Here is a 22500-nt window from a genome sequence, read left to right as displayed (position 1 = left end):
CGCCCTGAGCAATGGTTACACCGGCAAGAAGTTTGTTCAATTCTTCGTCATTTCGGACGGCCAGCTGCAATTGGCGTGGAATGATTCTGCTCTTCTTGTTGTCTCGGGCAGCGTTTCCGGCTAACTCGAGAATTTCAGCGCTCAGATATTCTAGCACCGCAGCCATGTACACAGGAGCACCAGCGCCAACTCGCTCTGCATAGTTGCCTTTTCGAAGGAGGCGATGAATGCGACCGACGGGAAATTGAAGACCTGCTCGGGATGATCGAGACTTGGACTTAGTGCCCTTAGCCTTGCCTTTGCCGCGTCCGGACATGTTGCTTTTTAAATAAAACTTAGCTCTCAGAGCGCTTATCTAATTTGACTGCATTAGGCTAGGAAAGGCTGGATTTTATTCCGATCTGATTGCACTCAGCGGATCGGCATGCACCAATCAAAAGTCGTAAGTTATGCAAAATACCTCTTTTTTAGCGGTATGACCGCCGATCAAGCGAAAATACTGCGACCTCGGTCCGCATACAAATTGATCCCATTGAAGTTTCCGTTATAAATAGTGATTGTACTCCCTTGCGTTATCAATTGCACACAACTGAGATATTATGGCGCCTAAAGTAACTGCCGCTAAAAAGGGAGAGAAGAGGACCGGCAAGGCCAAGTCCGGAACGGATCAGGTCTCGAAGAAAAAGCGAGGAAAGAGAAAGGAAAGCTATGCGATTTATATATACAAGGTGTTGAAGCAGGCTCACCCCGACACCGGAATTTCCAGCAAAGCCATGGGGATCATGAACTCTTTTGTGAACGATATCTTCGAGCGGGTGGCCGTGGAGTCCTCACGTCTTTCCCTCTATAACAAGAAGTCCACCATCAGTTCCCGCGAGATACAAACAGCCATCAGGCTTCTACTTCCCGGTGAACTAGCAAAGCACGCCGTCAGTGAAGGCACCAAGGCCGTGACGAAGTACACCAGCAGCCAGTGATCAAGTCTAGTCACCCAAAACACAACGGCTCCTTTAGGAGCCACCAAATATTCTAAAAGCAATATGCCCAACAACCATTAGCCCAAATTTACAACAATTTATAATGCATGACATTGCCACATTGATCAGACTTAATTGCACGATCAGTGTTCGGTAAAAGCTCTCCGCATATTGCCGAAGAAAGGAAAAAGGGAAAGAAGGAGAGCAGGAGAGAAAAAAAAAATCAATCGCCCTCGTCATGTGAACAGGGCATGATTATCTTAGTTTCACTCTCGAAAGTGATCACCAGGTAACTAAGCGGTTGAGAACAAGGAAAGAAAACCTCCGATTTGATTGTCGCTTCGTCACGCAGCCAGTCTTCTTAATAAAACGAGGGAGGTGCAAGAAAAGCGATGCTTCTTGTTTTTAGCGTTCCCTTAATCGCTGCTTATCATATTAACCAAGCAGAAATGTGGGGAGGGCATGAATTTCCCAATATTGCGCCCTTGCCGTCCACTCAATTCACGTCGCTGCTTTATACAAAACTGATTTACGTGTGCAAACTCTAATCGAAAACATGGTAGACATTCACGTTCTTCCTTTATGACGGATAAAAAGATTCAGATTTACTGCTTTACTTGCGGAAAAGAGTGAGGGTAAAAAGAAAACAAAACAACAATGCTCGCATTTCACCTAGATGGTGTTGTTTTTACGGAATTATTATGAATTCGGTTTGGCGAATGTAAATAAATTTAGACAGACGGAAGTGAGCGCGCCCTCGAATACGGACTTCATAATTATATCATAAGCGCGCTTATTGCGTCATGAATGAGCGATGAGTCTGCCTGTTTGAATTTTCGCTTGGTAAAGGCCCAGTAATACGGGCAACATCTTTCGTGTAACTTGTCGCGCAACAATTTTGCGTTGCGAGTTGAGATGGTTTGTTGCGTGTATTACCACCCTCTTGCTCAACATATTTTTGTGTTGCAAAAAGTAGACGTCGCTTTTACCATCTCAACTTGCAACGCAACATTGTTGCGCGACAAGTTGCACGAAAAATGTTGCCCGTATTACTGGGCCTTAATGGCATTTTTTTGCAATTATCTCGTAAGTCCTCTCGTAAGTTAGAATTTTATTTCACGAGCAAGTATTAGTTCAGATAGACGCCACGCTTGGTCGATGGTGGGGTGGGTAACTTATCGGTCATTGCTTTTTTACGCGAGTGGTGGCTCTTAAAAGAGCCGTTTTGTATTGTGTAAGGGTAGCACCTAGGCCCTCTCTCCTCGAATTCTGCGAGCCAGTTGTATGTCCTTCGGCATAATCGTGACTCGTTTGGCGTGAATTGCACACAGGTTCGTATCCTCGAAGAGTCCGACTAAGTAAGCTTCGCTGGCTTCTTGGAGGGCCAAAACGGCGGAACTTTGGAACCGCAAGTCAGTCTTGAAGTCCTGGGCGATTTCTCGGACAAGGCGCTGGAACGGCAGCTTTCTAATGAGCAACTCTGTAGATTTTTGATAACGACGTATTTCCCTCAGCGCCACTGTCCCGGGCCTGTAACGATGTGGCTTCTTCACGCCCCCGGTCGCGGGGGCGCTTTTACGAGCTGCTTTGGTAGCGAGCTGTTTTCGCGGAGCTTTACCACCGGTTGACTTTCGAGCTGTTTGCTTTGTTCGTGCCATAGCTAATAACGACCTTGACAGAGGGACACTAAAGTTGTTCTTTCGTTTAGGCGACTATTTCAACGATATCGGTTTCTCACAAGACGCCAGGTTAAATCTGCTCGGATGAATGTTTCCTTATCTGATTGGCGCGGTACACGAACACATTGTCTTTCATATTTTCATATTCATGACTTCTTACAAACGATTGACTTTAATTTCTTTTGTGTATAACTTGCCTTGTTTCCATAGAGGTCAGGCCTTGCGCCATATCTATAAAATATGTACTAAACTCAGTGATGCTCAAAGTTCAACACTTCATCTTCCGATCACCAAGTGTTTACTAACTACTGAAAATGTCCGGACGTGGCAAAGGAGGCAAAGGTCTAGGTAAAGGAGGCGCCAAACGCCACCGCAAGATTCTTCGAGATAACATCCAGGGCATCACCAAACCAGCGATTCGACGCCTAGCTCGCCGTGGAGGTGTTAAGCGTATTTCTGGACTTATCTACGAGGAGACTCGTGGGGTTCTTAAGGTTTTCCTCGAGAATGTCATCCGTGATGCGGTTACCTACACCGAGCACGCAAAGCGTAAGACTGTCACTGCCATGGATGTTGTTTACGCTCTCAAACGCCAGGGACGTACCTTGTACGGATTTGGAGGCTAGACCTTGCCTTCGTGCCTTTTGTTAAGAAAACACAAACGGCTCCTTTAGGAGCCAACAACCCTTGCAAAAGTTATGACCAATAAATCGATGATACTCCATGTAATTCCCTCTTGCATTGTTTAAATGAAGAAACACGCCTTCATTTTCAGTGCTCTTCTGAATGCCTTTCGAAAACTTTGCGTACTCATAACACGCAATTAAAAAGAAAAAACAACAACAAACAAAAAAGAAAGAAACAGACAATCAATCGATCAATAGGAACATACGACTATAGAAACAAAAACCTCCCGCACCAATTGGGTCAGATCCCTTGTTGACCAACGGTTCAGTTCCAGCAAGAAACACATTTCGGGCGATAGATGTTGGACAGCCTCATCGTTTTGTCTTTTATTAGCGTACAGGTGACAAATAATATTCGAACCAATGTTTAGCGAAAGTGGCGATTCCTCGCGCAAACTTGCACAGAAATCTGACTGAAGGAGAAACCTAAGTTGAAAATTTTTACTCTTACAGACATAAACTTTCCCTTCAAACTTTCTCATTGCCATACAATTATATTGAGAATACAAAATTACCGTGATCCAGGGAGATCAGTCAATTGCTGACTGCCCGCTGAGACACTCATTTCGAGCCGACATACTCTGGACAATTTAATAATTATGCCTTTTATTAGTGTACAGTGAATTGCATTGAAGCCAATGTTTAAACCCCGAGCGCAATTTCTTGTTAAACGGTTTAGACTGAATGTTTGCAACTTGCTCAGAAAGCTAACTGAAGGATGAATGTAAGTTGAGTATCTCTACGCTTGAGGGCCTTAACTTCCTCCTCAAAAAGTAATAGAAGTTGAAAAAAGTCTTGCTGCTAGCTTGAAAAGAAAACCGCAAAATTTAGTTCCCAGCGGAAATTTCAGTCCGAATTCGCGCCGCAAAAAATTGTTCCCGCAAACCTCAAACAATGGCCAAAGTCCCACAATATTTTCAAGCTACACAGTAACAGTAAAAGGCAAGCCAAAAGACAGATGAAAAAAAATAACATGGTTTTTATATAAAACTATAAATTTCGAATTCTCAGCGAAAGATTAATGACAATCGATCGTAAAAACACTAAAATTCCTAGGGAAGGACATGATGTTCTGTCAGAAGGAAGGAATGAATCACGTGCTAGGCAACCACAAAGGTGCACGTGATCACTTTGTTTCAATGTTCTTGTTACTGGGTTGCCAAACCCAGTCGGAATCTCGGTTTTATTTCGTGGGTTTTTTTGTTATTTTCCGTGTGGGGAACAGTCTTGCCTGTCACTCCCCTGCTAAGTGGTGTCTTTGTGCATGGAGTCTTCTGTGCGTATTTTGTTAGGTTTGAGGGGGCTGGGGTAATGCGTAGCTTGCTCTGCACAATTAACCTGTAATGGCGTCGAAAGTCATTGTAACGCGAATGGCTTTTTAGTACATCTTTAAAGAAAATATACCCACATGGAGCTCAAGAATGGAACGTCAAGACAGGCGGTGAAACATAAAGATCTGGAATCTTAAAAAAGCGACGAGTAATGGACTTCGACAGCGTGAATCTTTCGCCCGTCGAGCCGAAATCAAAATATACCGTACTTCTATTATTTCGCCAAGGTGGTGTTACGTACAACACTGAAACCAAATGGAAATTTCTCTGGTAACTTACGGGTTCAACAAAGACAGAGAAGGAATCGAACACCACAAGTAGATCTGTGATCTCTGTTGTGTGTCTCACAGTGTTTACTGAAGTCGCATCTATTTAAAGTTTGCCTGTTTGTCTCAGGAGTACCCAACGAACACTTTTTCTGAATTCATCTGTGATTGACTTACACGATATGTGGGCATCGATTAAGACATTTTTGGTTAATATTTAACTACCCTGGGAAATAAATATCCGCTCTTCAGAGCCAGCTAGCAAGAGATTATTTTCCGAGGTCGCCAGCCAGCATCCATTATTTTGAGGCCTTTTCCTAGCCAGGAAGGTATACATTTCGCTGTGGGCGCCAGCCAGCGGCATTTATCATGTTGAAACCCTTCCCAGCCAGCGATAGTTATTGGAAATTTTCGTTTTGCCAGTAAATAATGCTCTTACGACCCCCCCCCCCCCCCCCCCCCACCCACCCACCGAAACTGTAACCAAGGCAACAAGGGCACAATAATAAGACAGTGTGTTCATTTCTCGAAGCGGACGATCGTGTGATTTACTTGGAAAGAAAATGCATTATTATTGTTCTGTCATCGCACCATGAGTAACAGACACCAACGCAAGCTCATAAGAGGTCACATCCAGGTAGTCTGAAACCAAGGCAATAAGGGCACAATAATAAGACAGCGTGTTCATTTCTCGAAGCGGACGATCGTGTGATTTACTTGGAAAGAAAATGCATTATTATTGTTCTGTCATCGCACCATGAGTAACAGACACCAACGCAAGCTCATAATAGGTCACATCCAGGTAGTCTGAAACCAAGGCAACAAGGGCACAATAATAAGACAGCGTGTTCTTTTATCGAAGCGGACTATCGTGTGATTTGCCTGGAGTATTTTACTTTATGACTATGAAGTTTATCTTTGGTTTTGAACGGTGCTGTTTCGAATGGAACCTTAACTTCCGTTTGTCAAGTTTTCTATGTCAAGTGGAATTACATATCTACGGAACTCGAACCGATCTTTCATACTGTTTTTTAAAATTACCATTTCTAATAACGCTTTGTGCTACAAAATCACTGAGATAGGCAACAGAGAAACTGAACAGACACAGAAATAGAGAAACTGAACAGACGAACATCGCGAAGCGAAGTACCACGTGGTCTTCAATGGCGGTCAAGTTTTATTTTGCTCTCGTTTTTCCACTTCTGTTTGCCACCCTTTTTCATTCTTGGTAAAAGGAAGGAACGGACACGTCTTGTTCCATTTTGCTGTGAATCTGAATTTTCTCTAAGGAAAGATCGATTCCAAAAATTTCTCGATGCTGGTGTATGTTTGCCAAGTTCATAGCGTTCACTGGAATCAAAGCTTGGGGTGATCGCTCAAAACAAAATTGGCATCCGGTTGGCGGCCGCCTCTAAAAGCGTACGCGATATGGGGGTGTGAAAATAAACAGACCTGCAGTCCAAACTACAAGCGCGGATCTTTAGTTGACAAACTTTTATCAGTTTGAAGTGGTAAATTTTTTTGCCAAACTGAAAAGGTTTACGGTTGAAACTAAGGCTTACCTCCCTCCGGAATTATAATTAATTACGAACATTAAAAAATGGTTTCATAGTATCAATTCTGCTTGACATGACCGGGCGGAAAAGCGGCAAAAGCGCCCACTTTATCTTAAAAGGAAACGCCAGTCCGGGACGCCAGTCTCCTTGGCTCGCAAGGTACTAAGCTTGAAACGTACACAGAACAGGGAAAATTTACAATCACAAAATTTACGAACATATGTAAATTGCTACTATTTAAGTGACATTGTAAAATAAACGAGAGATTCTAAAATACCCAAACTATCATTCAGGTCTTAACCAATAAAAAAGTATACAGTTTTGCACAGCTTGACATGTATCTGTCATAAAGTGAAATAAAACTGCTGTAACTCGTAACTGGCCATTGCTTCTGAGGGAATTTCGTACCTCAACTAAATGGTTAAACCCTGTGAAATCATCAACTTAGCCCGATTATTTTGAACGCAGAATTCAGACAAGAGGCACAGTTGCGTTTTCGTTTGCACCAGTGTTTTTACGGGAAAAAAGAGAGACGCGGCTTGTTTAAAGAAATTTAAACGAAACTAATTAAGTTCTTGACGTTACAAATTTTCTCATTAAATATTTCTTTGTACGCTTACTATTCCTCAATGATTTCCTCTTCTGTTGCTTTGCAAATGCACGGTTACATGTACATATCCAGGCAAGCGAAGTTCGAGCATTTGTTTTGCTATCTTAGATCTCAGTGATAGTCAGGTTAGTGTTGAATCGATATTGGAGATGATATAAGCGGCTCAATCGAAGTGAAAAAAATGCATGCATTTAGAGAAAATTTTCCTTTTCAGTTATACCTCTACTAACTATGCCACAAAAGTTGATTAAACAGGGAGTAATCATATTTGCAGCCGCAGCGACACTGGAAAAAAACAGTTGCGTTGTACTTTGAACCATCCCCAGCGTACAATAAAATACCATGATCGTAACAATAAAAAAAATGAAACAATTCTACTTACCCGTTCACTGACAAGGTACTTAAATAAACTGCCATCATGGTCCTTAGTTGATGAATGAGAGTAAGGAGAAAGAGTGAGATGGACTACTACCGCGGTGCGCAGCCATTTATGGAGAATAAGAATCGATTTTTTACCCGAGATATCTATCTGCCAGATCTGCGCGTGGCTTAAAGAACGAGCAATATATTCTGGAGAGGTTGTTCTCAATTTCGAAGTTTTTGTTAATTCACATTAGGGTTTGGGTAGTTGTACGAAAAACCATGGAGCGTGGTAGCATAATTTTAATCAACTCTATTCCCAACGTCTCTCTTTCTTATCTTAAAGTGCCGGTGGCAGAACTTTGACAAAACCCCGAAAGGTAAACCGGTACTTATTCAAGAAACGATGGCGATTTGTTTAAGGAGACACAACGATAGGTAATTCAATATACAAAATACAAAATTTAAACATTAACAGTTCCATGCGAAATTTCAGCCCACGTTACATTTCTCGTTTTGTGTCCTTGATGTTGTCCAAAACGGCGGTAGCCTAAAATCCTTTCGGTAAGCACTGAATTGAATTGCAAAGGACGTAATTAAAATCAAATTCTGCGATCATTCCATAAGGACTTTTCCACAATCTGATCAAAATAAATACTACGAAACATCCTGCTTCCCTGCTAGCAGAGGTCTCTCACGGCGAAGCAAAAATGAGAAGCGCCCGCCTCTTTGAAGGAGATCATTGCGCGACGAAATGTTGATTGATAGAAGCCAGAAACTAAAAGGAAATTTTCTATCGTTCCTCTGTCCAATTAATTACATGCTTGAGCTAAAAGAACTTTACGCCAGTGGACAAAGTGAACAATGTCTTAGCCAGGAAAAGAATCTGAGCTTTATATAGCCAGCCAGGAAAAACGTTTTTCATGTCTCAGTGAGCCAGAAGAGGTTAGTGTCAAAGACCAGCCAGCTCACTCTTGAAATTTTTTTCAGCCAGCCAGCTCGAAAACAGCCTGCAGAGCGGCTTTTTTGTGGAGCGGTTTCGTTGGGTACTCCTGTTTGTCTGGCAAGTAACATTCATTTTAAGACTCAACTCAGCAAAGGTAAAAACAAATTGGAAATGTGACAGTGAAAAATTATTTGAATGAAAGCTTGTTGTATCTTTTGTGCTTTATTATTTACGGTCAAGGTTCTTTCGAAAAGGGTTTGATGTGAACTGTCAGAAATTTATTTAATTGCATATGCTTTGTGATTGTGTGTTTCGCTTGCTCGCACGCAACTGAAATAGGAAGGGTTTCTTGCCTCTTATAGCAAATATGTTGCTTGTTTCAATAAATGTTTCGCTGGAAAATATTTCTGTGAAATTTCTAGCTTTTGTAAATTTATCATGTGTAATTTTCGAGCTTAGCAAATTTGCATACATGTGTTGAAATGTGATACGGGGAGAATTTTTGTGGTAACGCATAAGTCACGAAAATAAACAGGTCTGTTGGAAGCGTGCTTGAGTTTCAACAAAATGACCCCCGAAATCGGCAAAATATTGTGACGCTGATGAATAATAAAGTAGCTGCTATTACCAAAACGATGGAATTACCTGGTGATAAATAACCTTGTCTTGGAGAGTAAATTTTTGATTTTCCAGAAACAATGGTCACTGTGACCTCTGAGAGTGATCTTTGTGTTGAATTCGCACATTTCTTGTCAAAATTTATGACAATTGAAAGAAAAAGAAAACTAACAAAAACCCGGTATCTTGGCATCATTTGACACAGATGCTTCACTGTTTCGCGAGTAAACATGCCGCGGTAACTTGATCACTCTGCCCGCTGAATTCGATGTGCGATTCACTCGGTGCAGCCAAAAGTACAATTACAACAAAACAACTAGAATCTCCCAAAATGTTTTTCGCTGATGGTAACTTTTTATATTCGTGGTCCAAAATTAATGTTGTTTTTATGTCGAAGACTTTGTTACCGATGGCAAAATATTTTATGCTCGATCGACCGTCCTGAAACTTCCTTCTGCTCTTCTTAAAAATTGTGTATCCATATTTATTTACTTTTACATCAATATTTGTTTTGCATAAAGCAAGCTAACAAAATCTGTATCTTGCTTGGTTCGCATTTGATAGCATTAAAATGGAATTCTCTGTCCTATGCTTCTGTTACTGAGTGGTATATTTCTTAGGTCGCCCATCCAGATACTAACCCTGCCGAATAGGCAATAATTTCAGTTTTCAACTTTTGTTTACAAAGCTGTCAGATGCTCTCAGTGCACGCTTACACTTGTGGTGGAAAGAAGTTGCATGATCAATATGTCAGCCCAGAAGCCAATGTTTCTCGATTCCCTTTTATTTTCTTCAGTCTCTCTGGGTTCAGTACTTTGCTAGTAACCACATGTCTTCTAAAGGGGCTAGTTATCTAAGACTTCTACCATGGCGCTACAATGATAGGCAATACCAAAACAATATCGTGTACTGTTAGACCTACATATTACGCAAAGACAACTGTCAACATGTCATCCCAGAAGACAATGTTTTTCACTTCCCATTTATTTTCTTCAATCTTTCTGGGCTCAGTACTTTGCTAGTAACCACATGTCTTCTCAGGCTATTTACCCAAGACTTCTACTATGGCACTACAATGATAGACCATGATACCAAAACAATATCGTGCACTGTTAGAGCTACATATTACGCAAGGACAACTTGAATCTCCTGGAAGACAACACACAGCTCAGTTGACATTATGGAATAAATCGCTGTGTTACTTCACTACCACACGTAAGCAATGCGTGTCAATTTTTTTTTAAAGAGGACAGGAATTTCTTCTTTCTGACAAATGATTAATTAATAGGCCGGTAGCCAGGTTTTTAACCTCAGAGAAGGAGCTGTTTCGTCGCACGAACGTGTGCGGACCTGTGAGCCAAAGGGCCTCTGCTGGTATGACTTCTGGGTGACCCCTTAAATGGTCTTAATGACCCACCAACTTGAAAAAAATTGCCTGGAACGCTGCACGTACCACAGGCATCCCAGTGTACCCTCACGGAGGGTCTAGTTTATAATGAATGACAAATGTTAGATCGTTCGTCGCTTTTAGAGTTAAACAACGTATCTTTTAGCCAAGAAACTTATGTCTTTCGTTTTTTAATTTTGTTGTAATATTTAACTAAATATTTATATTTCATCTGTCGGGTCGGGAAGCCTTCTTTGTCGGGTTATTGACCTGAGATTGGACTCTTCTCTGAACAAATAATTCAAATAATTCTTGACTAACAAGAATAAGTCAAATTTCAAATTGTTTTTTTTTTTTTTTACCAGAAGACTGTGCATAGTTGAGTACAAATAAATAAAATTATAAATAGCCAGAAAATTGTAAACACAGACTACTCAAGGTGTTCGATTCCGTCTCTAGTATCCAACTCGAAAAAGTTACCAGAGAATTTGCCGTTTGGTTTCAGTGTTGTACATAACAGCGCAGTTTATAAAATATTAACAAGAACTCGACGAGGAGGTAAATCAGCGACTAAATTTCCTGTGGCGAGTGGCAATGTTTATTTCAAGCTTCTTATACAAATTTTAGACAGAGGATATTAAATTACAAAAAATATTCCACTTACAAGTCGTTAAAAAGCTTTATTTTGGGCCGTTCACTTGAACGAAAAATGTCACAAAAACCTTTTCCAGTGTAAAATGTATTGAAACAAACAAAATATTTGATATTAGCGGCAAAAAACCCTTCCTATTTCAACTGCGTGCGTGCAAACAAGAAACAACAGCAATTAAATAAATTTCAGTCTCATAGTTCAAGATCTTAAAACCCTTTTCGGAAGAACCTTGACCGTGAATAATGAAGCACAAAAGAGACAACAAGCTTTTTTTCAAATAATTCTTCATTGTCATAGTTCCATTTTTTTTTTTTTTACCTGAAGACTGTGCTGAGTTGAGTACAAAATAATTGTAAATTGCCAGGCAACTGAGATGCGACTTCAGTAAACATGTGATGCATTCGAGGCGGTCGATTCCTTTTACACCCATACAGTCTAAATTTGCCATTTGGTTTCAGTCTTGTACAGTTAGCCAAATAACATTAGAAACAAAGCTCACTTGGTGGTATTCGACGGCGAAAGATGCAAAAACTGTTGTCGAAGACCATTACTCGTCGCTTTGAAGATTCCAGATATTTACTTTTCACCGCCTGTCTTGTTTATCCGATTGACTTTCCATCAATTTCCACTAAAACGCAATTCGCGTTGCAATGAATTTCGACGCCATTGCGGGTTCAGTTAAATATTCTACTGTGTCCACCGGATAAACTCTATGCATTTCTAGTACCCCCTCAAACTTACCACACATACGCGCAGAAGCCTCTACACACAAAAACACTACTTAGCTGGGGAGGGACAGGAAAGATTTTTCATGAAAAGGAAAAATAATAAAATAATTAAAAAATGACGAAATGAAACGCAGATTTCGACTGGGTTTGGCAACCCAGTAATAAGAGCAGTACATTCCAATTGTCCTAAAAGAGTTCGCGAACGACTCAGAGCGATCAAATCAAAGCAAAAATAGAAGACAATGGATTTGCTAGTTTTAAGGAAAACAATGCCAATAATCTAAAACAAAAAAATCAAAAAAACTAATATGAAATCAACAGTATTCTAACTTAGGTGAACTTTCTTAACAATTAAGGCAAATGAATTCAAATGTTGGTTTTTTGAACTTCTACACACTTCACGGTATAGTTAGAGTATTGGGTATTGTGGGTTCTCTATATGGACATTTGCCTGTGTTACTGCTAATAAAGGCAGACTACGCTTCACACTAGGCACACGCATATTGACCTATGAATTCGAATGTCTTATGCTGGTGTTTGTTACGTGTGGTGCATAAATGCATACATCAGAAATGAATTTGTTGGCCATGGTGTCAAATTTCATGCAAGAGACTTCACTCTATTGGTGTTTATAAAATAATTAGGATAGTACGCGCACTCTCATTCGTCAATAGCTGTGTTTAGATGAGAATATGGAAACACGGCTGTGACTTTACACGAATTTGTTGAACTCGGGGGAAGAATTCTCGACAGTTATGCAAACCCTCGACTGCGTCTCGGGTTTGCATAACTGTCGAGAATGCTCCCAACTCCCCCGAATGTTTAATGATGAGCCTATTTGAAACACGGAAAACGTCCTCGATTGCTCAAGTGATCCAGGACGTGAACAATGGATGAAATCAGTGATTGGAAAATCAATCAATCAATCGATGGCAATTAATCGATTGATATTGATATTCGATGACCAATACATGCCAAAGAAAATGTGATGATGGATTTTGATCGATTATCAACTTTTATCGCTAATCGATACCAACCGATCAATTAATGGAGGGTGTAAACTGCAGGTTGCAGGTTAGAGCTGCAGGTCACTGTTTCACCATAGCTGAAACTAACCGTAACCCTAACCCAAAACTTTACTAATGCTAATATTAGGCCTAAAAAACAAAGTTAGCCTAAGGTTAGCATTTTTGTATGTAGGTTTAGGTTGTTTCAGTTATAGTAAAACAATGACCTGCAACCCTAACCTGCAACCTGCAACCTACGCTTTACACCCTCCGGATCAATTAACTGACATCGATTGTGAACAGTTGGCAATGCGGACTGTTCTCGAGAATTCTTACGCTCCTAAGGTAACTCAGGCTATTTACTATAACACTAAACGCTACACTAAAATATTATTAGCATAAGGGTAATATATCCGTCGTCTTGGTGCGATGTATAAACGGGGTTGAAAAAATAAGAAAAAGAAATTCACATAAACAGCATCTGACAACGAAACAAGCAAAAGGAACGAGGAACGGCTATCGCTATAACGAGGTGTGTAGCGGGTGTTGTTGATTTGTGGAAACCAAACAAACAATCGGGTGAACAGCTTCAACTTATCTCAAACATTCAAACTAATGCACGTACGTGAGATGCTTAGAGTTTTCTATTGCCAATCGAAGGCAATCGATGATTCGCGGCCACGTTTGTGTGATTATCGATTGGCCAATGCGAATCGATGTCAATAAACTAACAGGAGATCTACTGGTATCGAATGATCGATTGATTTTCCGATCATCGATTTCATCGATTGTTCGCATCCTGATGATCATGGACTGGTCTTCCCGGAGTGTACCGCAGTTTTCTTTTTTCTTTTTGCTACGAATAACACAGTTGGCTCTAGCATCATCAGAATACCAGCTCTAAACCGTGAAGAATTCCATCGTTTCGGGGGTAGTTTAAACTGAGCAAATGCTACTGTATGAGAAGACGAGTGTTTTGCCGTACCTCTGGAAGGAAGAACTAACTGAAGCAGTCATAACCATAAAATTAACAATGCTGTGGACTTTTTAGGTTAACGTTTACGTAACCTCTTAATGCAACGGATATAGACGGGAAAGAACAACGATCCACGGCATCTTCTCAGATTGAAAATCTTTCTTCTTGTGTGACTAGTTAGGCCAAAGTTGTTTCTCATTAGCACCCTTGATATTAAATCCCAAGTTCTTCAGTCTCCATTTTACCACTTTTTCTGCACGATGATGCTAAAAGATTGCCTTTAGCATTATTATGCAGAAAAAGTCTGTTAGGACACTCAAATAAAAAAAAATGCGTTTAACAAATAGCATGATTTTGAGGATAAATTTAATTCTTCTGATATTTCGCGGTTAGTTTTCATCAGCAAGTGAAAGGTTACTACATTGTTACCAAGTTTGCGTATATACAATTGACTGGAGATAGAAGCAATAAATACAAGTGTTTTAGGAGTATCGTCAGTTAATAACTCACAGCTTTGTCGTGGTTGTTGGAATGTTGTTCAACAGATGAGCTGAATATTTCCCTGTGCAGCGAAAGGTGTTCCGAAATTGAAACCACCTATGTGTAGTGCCGTTGCAGTCACACAAATTCACACAAACGCGAAAATCTGTGAAAGATAATCAAAGCTTTGTGAAAAATTAAAGAAATAGCCCAACCTTTATGGGATTTGATTTAAATTTCACACTTCGGTAAATATAGTTTATGCATTAAAGACTTGAGTCGACTCAAACCAATTTCAACACTTTCACTGAAGAGACCTTGTTATTAGAAGGATTGACACAACAACACTTTATCACGTAACACCAATGTTATGATAACATGTGAAACATCATTTATTGCTAAACAAGATACAGTCATTTTTGTGACGTAAGAAGTTATTATGACAACAGAAAATCCTCGCAAGAACATCCTATATTTTGGCTTTTGGTGCTCATATCTGAAAAAACGAACTCAGTGACCCCAATTTTTTATTGCACAAAAGTGATTAGCAGGTCAAGATGAAACTCTCTACAAAGTTTAAAAAAATTCCGTGGACCGGATTTAGAGCTACCTTAAATTTTCAATTATTTAATGTGGCTCTGAATTCCGCTCCACAGAATTTTTTAAACTTTGCAGAACGTTTTATTGTGGCATGCTGATTACATTTCAGAAATAAAAAATGGGGTTACCGCAGTCGTTTTTGAAATATGAGCAGCTAAAGTCAAAAAATGGGATGTTTTTGCTGGGATTTGCTGTTGCCACGGTAACGTTTTACGTCACAAAAATGACCGAATCTTTTTCAGCAATAATTGGTGTTTGATATGGTACCACAACATTGCTGTTAAGTGACAAAGTGCTGTAGTGTCAATCATTCTAATAAGAAAGTTTCTTTCAAGTGTTAAAACTGGTTTGAGCCACCTTAAGTGGCCAAATTTCGTTATAAGATTATATTCTGGGGAGGTTTTTTGTGTTCATGTTTGGGCGCTCTTGTCTCAAAAGAAAGTGAGCTGTAATTCTTACGTGTGCGAATGAATCATCTGATTATAAACAAGTGGAAATCGGAATAAAACAAAGTGTACTAACGACAAAAGAGGATTCAGTTCCACTCGGGAGGAAATGGTTTGCGTAGAGCTGTGAGCTGTAAACTACTGATGAGGAGTAATAATGTTATGGAAAAATTATTTTAGACTTGGAAATTAATTCGTCGCTTTATTGCTACAGCTTTGTTTCGTGTGATGATGAACTAACCACATTTGGAGAGAAATAAAATCAGTATAATCTCACCTATAAGAGAAACGTAAAACGTCTTTGATTCGGTGCCAACTTCATTGGTAGCGACGCAACTATAGTTACCATCATGGTTAAGTTTGCTCCACACCATTCCCTTCCCGAAAGCCAAGGTTGTAGTTGAGTTCATCAATGATATGTTGATCGGTGGCGTCCCTTCAGAAGAGCACCACACATAATGCTCCGAGACTGTTCGAACCATTCGCAAAGGAATCATTACCCTTGGTTTAGCTGCAATAAAAGACGATGTACAAATTTTAGCCATCAGTTAACTATAGCACATTGTAAACGAAACTCAGAACCTTCAAAATAGTTACTTTGCTATAAGACCATCTCCAGAATTCTTACACGTTTTTAGTGTGACAGTCCCTATTCACAGTGTAAAATACTACTTTCTTACTACCTAAATTTCATTTCAGCTCTTAACCACATGGAGTCACGGAAACGTTCCTGGCTTTCATAGCCGATCACAAGGGATACATGAGATGGTGATCTACTCTCGTCTTCTGTTACTTTGCCAAAGTGGGTTTGGAAACCAAGTCAGTTCGCAAAAATGAAATGCAACAAGGGATGAATTTGTTTGAAGATGCTATAGAAAAGAAAGCAAATTAAAAACTTTTGAAAAGTGCCTAGATTGATGTAAAATTTATTATCAAATAGTGTCATTTTAACTTGAATGTTCCTCACAAAAAGGCACCAAAAAAGGTTTTAATGTTTCCAGCCACAGGCCCAAGACTTTAATCCAACGGCGCCAACAAATGATCGACCAACTTCATTGGAAAACGAACTTCCCATATCTGAATATGTCATCATAGTTCTTCATATCCCAGTCAAATTTTCGAGTCCAGCGGACATAGTAGTACTCCTCTGTTGAGAGAAACCTATGTGATGCCCAATAATACCAATACTAATAATAACAACCGTACAGAGATTCTAAAAGCTGACGTTTCGAGCGTTAGCCCTTCGTCAGAGCGAATCGCTCTGACGAAGGGCTAACGCTCGAAACGTCAGCTTTTAGAATCTCTGTACAGTGGTCAATTTACATTATCAACTCCGTTGATAAACCAAATTTTTGTAATAATAACAACATTTGCTTTTGGTTGGTTCTGCGGTAAACAGGAAAGCTTTTAGATTTGAATTTAAGGGTAAGACCATGATGAAAATTATAAGTTCTCACTACAGCTGTGATATTAATGAGGAATTGTTTTTAGGATTACCTCTTCTTGCTCTAGAAGTATAAACTGCTTTAAAGCTTGCAACGCCAGTTGCAACTACCAACATGTAGCGTACACTCGATTGTATGGAGAAATGACTCTTGTTTTCAGTGAAGTACCCAAGCAACGTTTGAGACTCGTTCCTTCCATCATAGACTTTTACCGAACTGATGTTCGAGCCAGGTTGATTCACGATATTAAGGGTAGTAAGGTTTAAACGTATATTGTGATGAGGTGATACTGCGATATGCCAGATGCAAGTATTTTCTATGACGAATGAGGAACTCAAATTGATTGCACCACTTGAGCCAATGACCATGAAGGAGCATGGTTCGGATGAAGCTACCCCTGTAAATATACAGGAAAATCACAAATGTCACGTACATTTTAAGGCTTTAACATGTGTGTCTTGTGTGTTTTCTCCCTTACTAATACAATAGAGATTTACACTGTTTACACTAATGATATATCATATGGAAAGCACCGTATAATATATGCAATTGGTTACAATTACGTGCGTAAAATACTCAACAAAACGTCATTTCATAAAACGCTTCCCGCAACAAGCAGTAAAAACACCTTTATGTTATGGAGTCCTCATGGATTAATATTAGTGTCTGTCATTTTGTTCACAGTCATGAACTTTTATATTGAATTATCAATGCAGAGTTGCACCCAAAATTCAATGGCATTGCTATTAACAAACATTTCGATGAAATTATGGATTTTCCATGTCATTTGCACTGCCTTTCCACACATTTAAGCATTGGCTTTGCTCGTTTGTTTCGCTCGTTTTGCATTGTATTTATCTTTCCTTGATAGTCTTGAGCATTCTTTGTTTTGGTGTGTATTAGGTATCAAATCAAAAACAGCCACAATTCGAGAGGACTTTGCCGGGTGCTGGATCAGGCAAATGAAGATACAAATGCAGATGCAGATGTATGTGTCATGCAACCTAGTGGTCTTTACGATTTGATATTGAGATTTCTGAATTATTTTCCACTGTACCCGTTCAATATGACTTAAGCTTGATTTCTTTGAGCTTCAGCTCTCTCAAGGGCGTAGCTAGAATTTTTCAGGGTGTTGGGGGGGGGGGGGGGAGGGGCTCACACTTTCTCAAACCCAGGGTACTTACCACTTTGTCATGTCGACATCCGCACTGTTTTTAGTGAAAGTGACAATTTTTTGGGTGAGCAGAGAATGCGGGGGAAGGGACAAGCCTACAAAATAGCTGCATAGATGAAGTAAGTTCTAGGTGACATAAATTACTCTGTTCCAGTCTCACAGATATGGCTTGTAATATGTTGTTGTATCTTGGTGACTGTCAGAAAAGGGGGGTCACGGGCACCCCAGGAATTCCCCCCCCCTCCCATCCTGGGTACGCCCCTGGCTGTCTTCGGGAAATATCCTTTGTTTGTTTGATTGTTCTGATTCTGTAGCCAATCTCCTACCATACGACAATTAACTTCTCCTCTAATACCTTGCAGCATCTCTTCCCAATCAGACGCACCAAGTAGTTGGTAGGCTTGGCGTATCATTACACCCGCGCGCGTGGTGGTTACTTTTCAACGACGTTGCCTTTTCTTCTCAAGTTTTCTTGCAAGGATTGAAAAGCGGATAAACTTCTGTTAAGAGCATGTCGGAAAAACATTTCGTTGTTGTTTTGATATTAGACTTGCCTCAAGTCGACCTCAAGAGAATCCCAAGAGAAAATGTTTTGGCGAGCAAAGCATGATTTTTCGGACACGAAGAGGATGAGCGAACGAAAATCGATATAGCTGCTAGCATTTCTTCGGGGTCGCTGTCGCCCTCTCAAAATCAATTGGCCTACAGATCCGAAAATATTTTCTTGATGTTCCATATTGGAACAAAACTGTGTGGGAAGGTCAAAAGGGTCTCGAGTTTATGAAATTTATGAAAGACAGGACTTGCAAGTTACTTGACCGACCTGGTATACTAGATTCCTTTTGCCAGGCTGGGCCGGAGTGTAAAGAATAGACTCTCCTTAACTTCCACAAATGAAGTGCATGCTGTTAAAAAGCATGTTTATTTCAGGCGATTTGCCTTTGGTCATGTCATCCTTGAGGTCAATTTGCTTTGTAGGTGATGGGCGACTGGGCAAAGAATTTCCAGAAAGTTTTCCCTACCAAAATTTCTTGACGTCGAAAGATAGCAACATAGGATCGGTGTTACTTCAAACAATGTCGTACTGAACAATTATTTTGACATTCCTCATCATGCCTTGGGTTTTAAAAGCAACTCCTTGCTGTTTTCTGTATTCTTCTGAAAATTTATCTGCCTTACTACTTATTTGTGTTATACAGAAACCTTCTTCTGGCGAGTATTTGCTTCATACAATGCAGAGACGTCCTGATGCCACGTCATCACGAATTGAGTCGATTCGTCGTGAAGCCCGGTCGATTCATAAGAGACTGATTTGCAACACTACTTCATGTATCATTAAAATGCTGATATACAGTGATGGCACGTGTAAAGGGCTTTGGTAAAGAGAAACTCTTTCGCAATCATTCGGAAGCCGTTAGACGTTGTTTATACAAGTTGCCTTTCAATACAGGTTAATGGCTGACTGCGAGAGTGGAGTGTGACTCAACCTTGGTGAATGTTTCATGCATGTCAATTCTGCAACAAGTGCCAGTGCAATAAGGCTTTTTGATGCAAAACTTGCATCTCTATTGCGTGGATTTCATAAAGGAACTTTAAACGTAAAAGCTAAACAAAAAAAAATTGGTTGTAACTTTTTAAAGTTAGCTACCTTATTCAACTGGAATTCTTTTAACGTTTCAGAAAGTCAAAAATAACAATGGTATTTTCTACTCTTGGAAATTCAATTAACGTTTATTTAAGAACTAGATAACATGTACAGTGTTTCTATCGAGTTCTAGAAACACGAGTGAAAGTTTGGGAGAACGAGAAATGCTGTGGGAACACGAGCCGCAGGGAGCTTTTTCGAGTTCTCCCAAACTTTTACGAGTGTTTCTATAACTCGATAGAAACACGGAGTACATGTTTTCTATTTCTTTTAGAAAACAACGCGACGAAAAAAAGGAAAACAACTTGTTAACTCTAATTATCAAAATGTAAATTTTCGTTGCTTGCGCCATCACTTCGTCAAAGGCTAGTTCTGTGTCTCCATCGAGTTATAGAAACACGATTTTTAACCAATCAGCGCGCGTATTTTCTTAGGACTGTTTTGTAAACCCTTGTAACTTGCTTTAAAACAATTTTCACTATTTTATTATTTGCATGACAAGCAAGTCTCTCTTTCTCGTGATTGCAAGGCAAGGAATTGTTACGGACGACTTAATTTGGGGGGTGAGTAGCCTGAAATAGATTTTAGTGAGTTGGCATTTGACTTTGTCAATCACAGTCAGTATGTATGTGTCAGGGCTTTGCAAAAATCAAATGCCTACAACTTTGAAATTACTCAGAACTCATCTTTTGTATAGGAGTTAATTAGTGCAAGTCAGAAAAATATCTTAGTTTGACCCTTAAGGTACCAACGGGTCCCTCATGCATGTACCAGCCGTTAGACATGAGTGAAATCTATAAGTGGCATTGTTGAGTTGCAGGGGATTAGAGTTTGGTCCTAGCTGGAATCATAGCTATGAAAAGCGTCTGAAAGTGCTAAGTAAATTCAAGGCATTAGGATGTACCCTTTTTTTAAATCCAGCCAGAAATCGGGGTGGAATGAAAACGAATTGAATGCTGTGGCCAATGCGAACCTCAACCTGATTGGAATTGGTTGAGCAAGTTTGTTTAGGCACCGTCTGCTCACTTGTGCTTTGATATCTGACTTAATTTTGAAGGAGGTGGCTCCTTAGATTTTAGCTTGAAAACCGGCGCAGCCTGTTTTCAAAGCATTGGGGCGGTCCAAGACCGGGCCGGTGGGGCCTGCGACAAGAGATGCCTGAGGCTCTAAACGATGATCATAAGAGCAAACCAAAGTTACTTTGGGGGGGGGGGGTAGGGGTAGCCCGAGTTAGATTTTAGTACGTTGGCATATGACTTTGTCAATCATAGTCAGTATTTATGTGACAAAGCTTTGCAGAAATTTAATGCCTACAACTTTGAAATGAACCAGAACCCATCTTTTTTATAGGACTTAATTAGTGCAAGTCAGAAAATATCTTAGTTTGACCCTTAAGGTCCCAGGGGTCCCCTATGCATGGACCAAAAAAATATAGTCCACCGTTAAACATGAGCGAAATCTATACGTGGCATCATAGCTGGAATCATAGCTATGAAAAGCAAGAATTTTGTTCTGCATCTGAAAGTGCTGAGTAATTGTTCCAGCAGAGCTTTCCAAACATATTTGGAACTTACAAGACGCAAAGAAACCGTTTCAAATTAAATGATAAATTCTTTAAAAATGTAGACCCTACAGCAACATTAGCAAGAAATGTAGTCTTTGCCGTCTGAATGAAACGTTGATAATCATATGTAAGAAAAAACTATCAAGCCTTAACACAAGAAACGAATTAGCAAGTTCATGCCCCACAGAAACCGATATGTACTCCGGAACTTTAGAGTAACGTAAATTTAAAATACCGACATATGATCCCCTAATATATCATGTTTTGTTACCTAGCAGCTCCTTAAATGTAACGCATTTACTATAGCAACTATTCAAATTTCCGTATTTAACTGCCAGCTTTCCAATTTCAACAGTTCAGTCGTTAAAATTGCCTGATGAGTGTGGTACTTGTATCATACGAAACAGTTCTGTAGCATTAAAACGATGATTACTCACGTCATGAAACCTAAACTTCTGTGAAGTCATTTTTTTTTTCTTGGGTTGCACGTGACGTCACAAAAAAAATAAAATACAAAACTTAAGAGCCTTTTGAGGTTTTAAAAATATATCTGTTTGCATGTTTTCAGCTTGGTACCGTGCTTCATTTCGAAAATAGTACAGTTTGAATTTCAGAGTTTTTCACAGTGCGTGACTTGTTGACGGCTTTCGAAAAACATGCCAGTTGCATAAAGACATCTATTTCCCTCGTTTTTTTGTGGCCTAAACAGCCAATATACTAGGAAACGTGTCTATACGAATGTTTGGTGGCTCATTATGCATCAGAAAGTGTTAAAGACAGCCAAACTAAATTCCAGATGTTTCTACAGATTTCCGGCCGCCATGTTGGCGCAGTACACCAACATGGCGCCTGCGTACTAAACTCTACAAATTTGAGTGATAAATTTCGCCGAATAACTCAAGTACGGAATATCGAACAGCCCTGAGACTTAGACCCGTTGTTTATTTATTCCTCTTCTATAACATTTCCATTTCTTGACTCAATTTCTTAAATGGTAAGCACTTGCGTGACGTGCAACCCAAGAACGAGGGGAATAGATGTCTTTATGCAACTGGCATGTTTTTCGAAAGCCGTCAACACGTCACGCACTGTGAAAAACTCTGAAATTCAAACTGCTCCTTTTTCGAAATGAAGCCCGGTACCAAGCTGAAAACATGCAAAACAGTTATATATTTAAAACCTCAAAAGCTCTTAAGTTTTGTATTTTATTTTTTTGTGACGTCACGTGCAACCCAAGAAAAAAAAAATGACTTCACAGAAGTTTAGGTTTCATGACATGAGTAATCATCGTTTTAATGCTACAGAACTGTTTCGTATGATACAAGTACCACACTCATAAGGCAATTTTAACGACTGAACTGTTGAAA

General features: G+C 39.8%; 1 protein-coding gene across 4 annotated transcripts in view; it reads right to left on the bottom strand.

Moving 5' to 3' along the window:
* Positions 1 to 22500, bottom strand: part of LOC137976541 (carboxypeptidase N subunit 2-like) — a 47174-nt gene that overhangs the window by 14305 nt on the left and 10369 nt on the right. For 2 of the 4 annotated variants that reach the window (XM_068823914.1, XM_068823915.1), the window contains exons 3-5: positions 16803 to 17147; positions 15583 to 15816; positions 14290 to 14425 (exon numbers count right to left, since the gene is read on the bottom strand). In XM_068823914.1, coding sequence (XP_068680015.1) covers positions 14290 to 14425; positions 15583 to 15816; positions 16803 to 17147 — 715 coding nt within the window. Of the gene's footprint in view, positions 1 to 14289; positions 14426 to 15582; positions 15817 to 16802; positions 17148 to 22500 lie in introns of those variants that run through there. The other 2 variants (XR_011117776.1, XR_011117777.1) reach the window with 1 other exon arrangement.

Source organism: Montipora foliosa, chromosome 11 (genome assembly GCF_036669935.1).
Source record: "Montipora foliosa isolate CH-2021 chromosome 11, ASM3666993v2, whole genome shotgun sequence".
In the NCBI taxonomy this organism is placed as follows: Eukaryota; Metazoa; Cnidaria; class Anthozoa; order Scleractinia; family Acroporidae; genus Montipora; species Montipora foliosa.
This window is presented reverse-complemented; position numbering and strand designations above follow the sequence as displayed.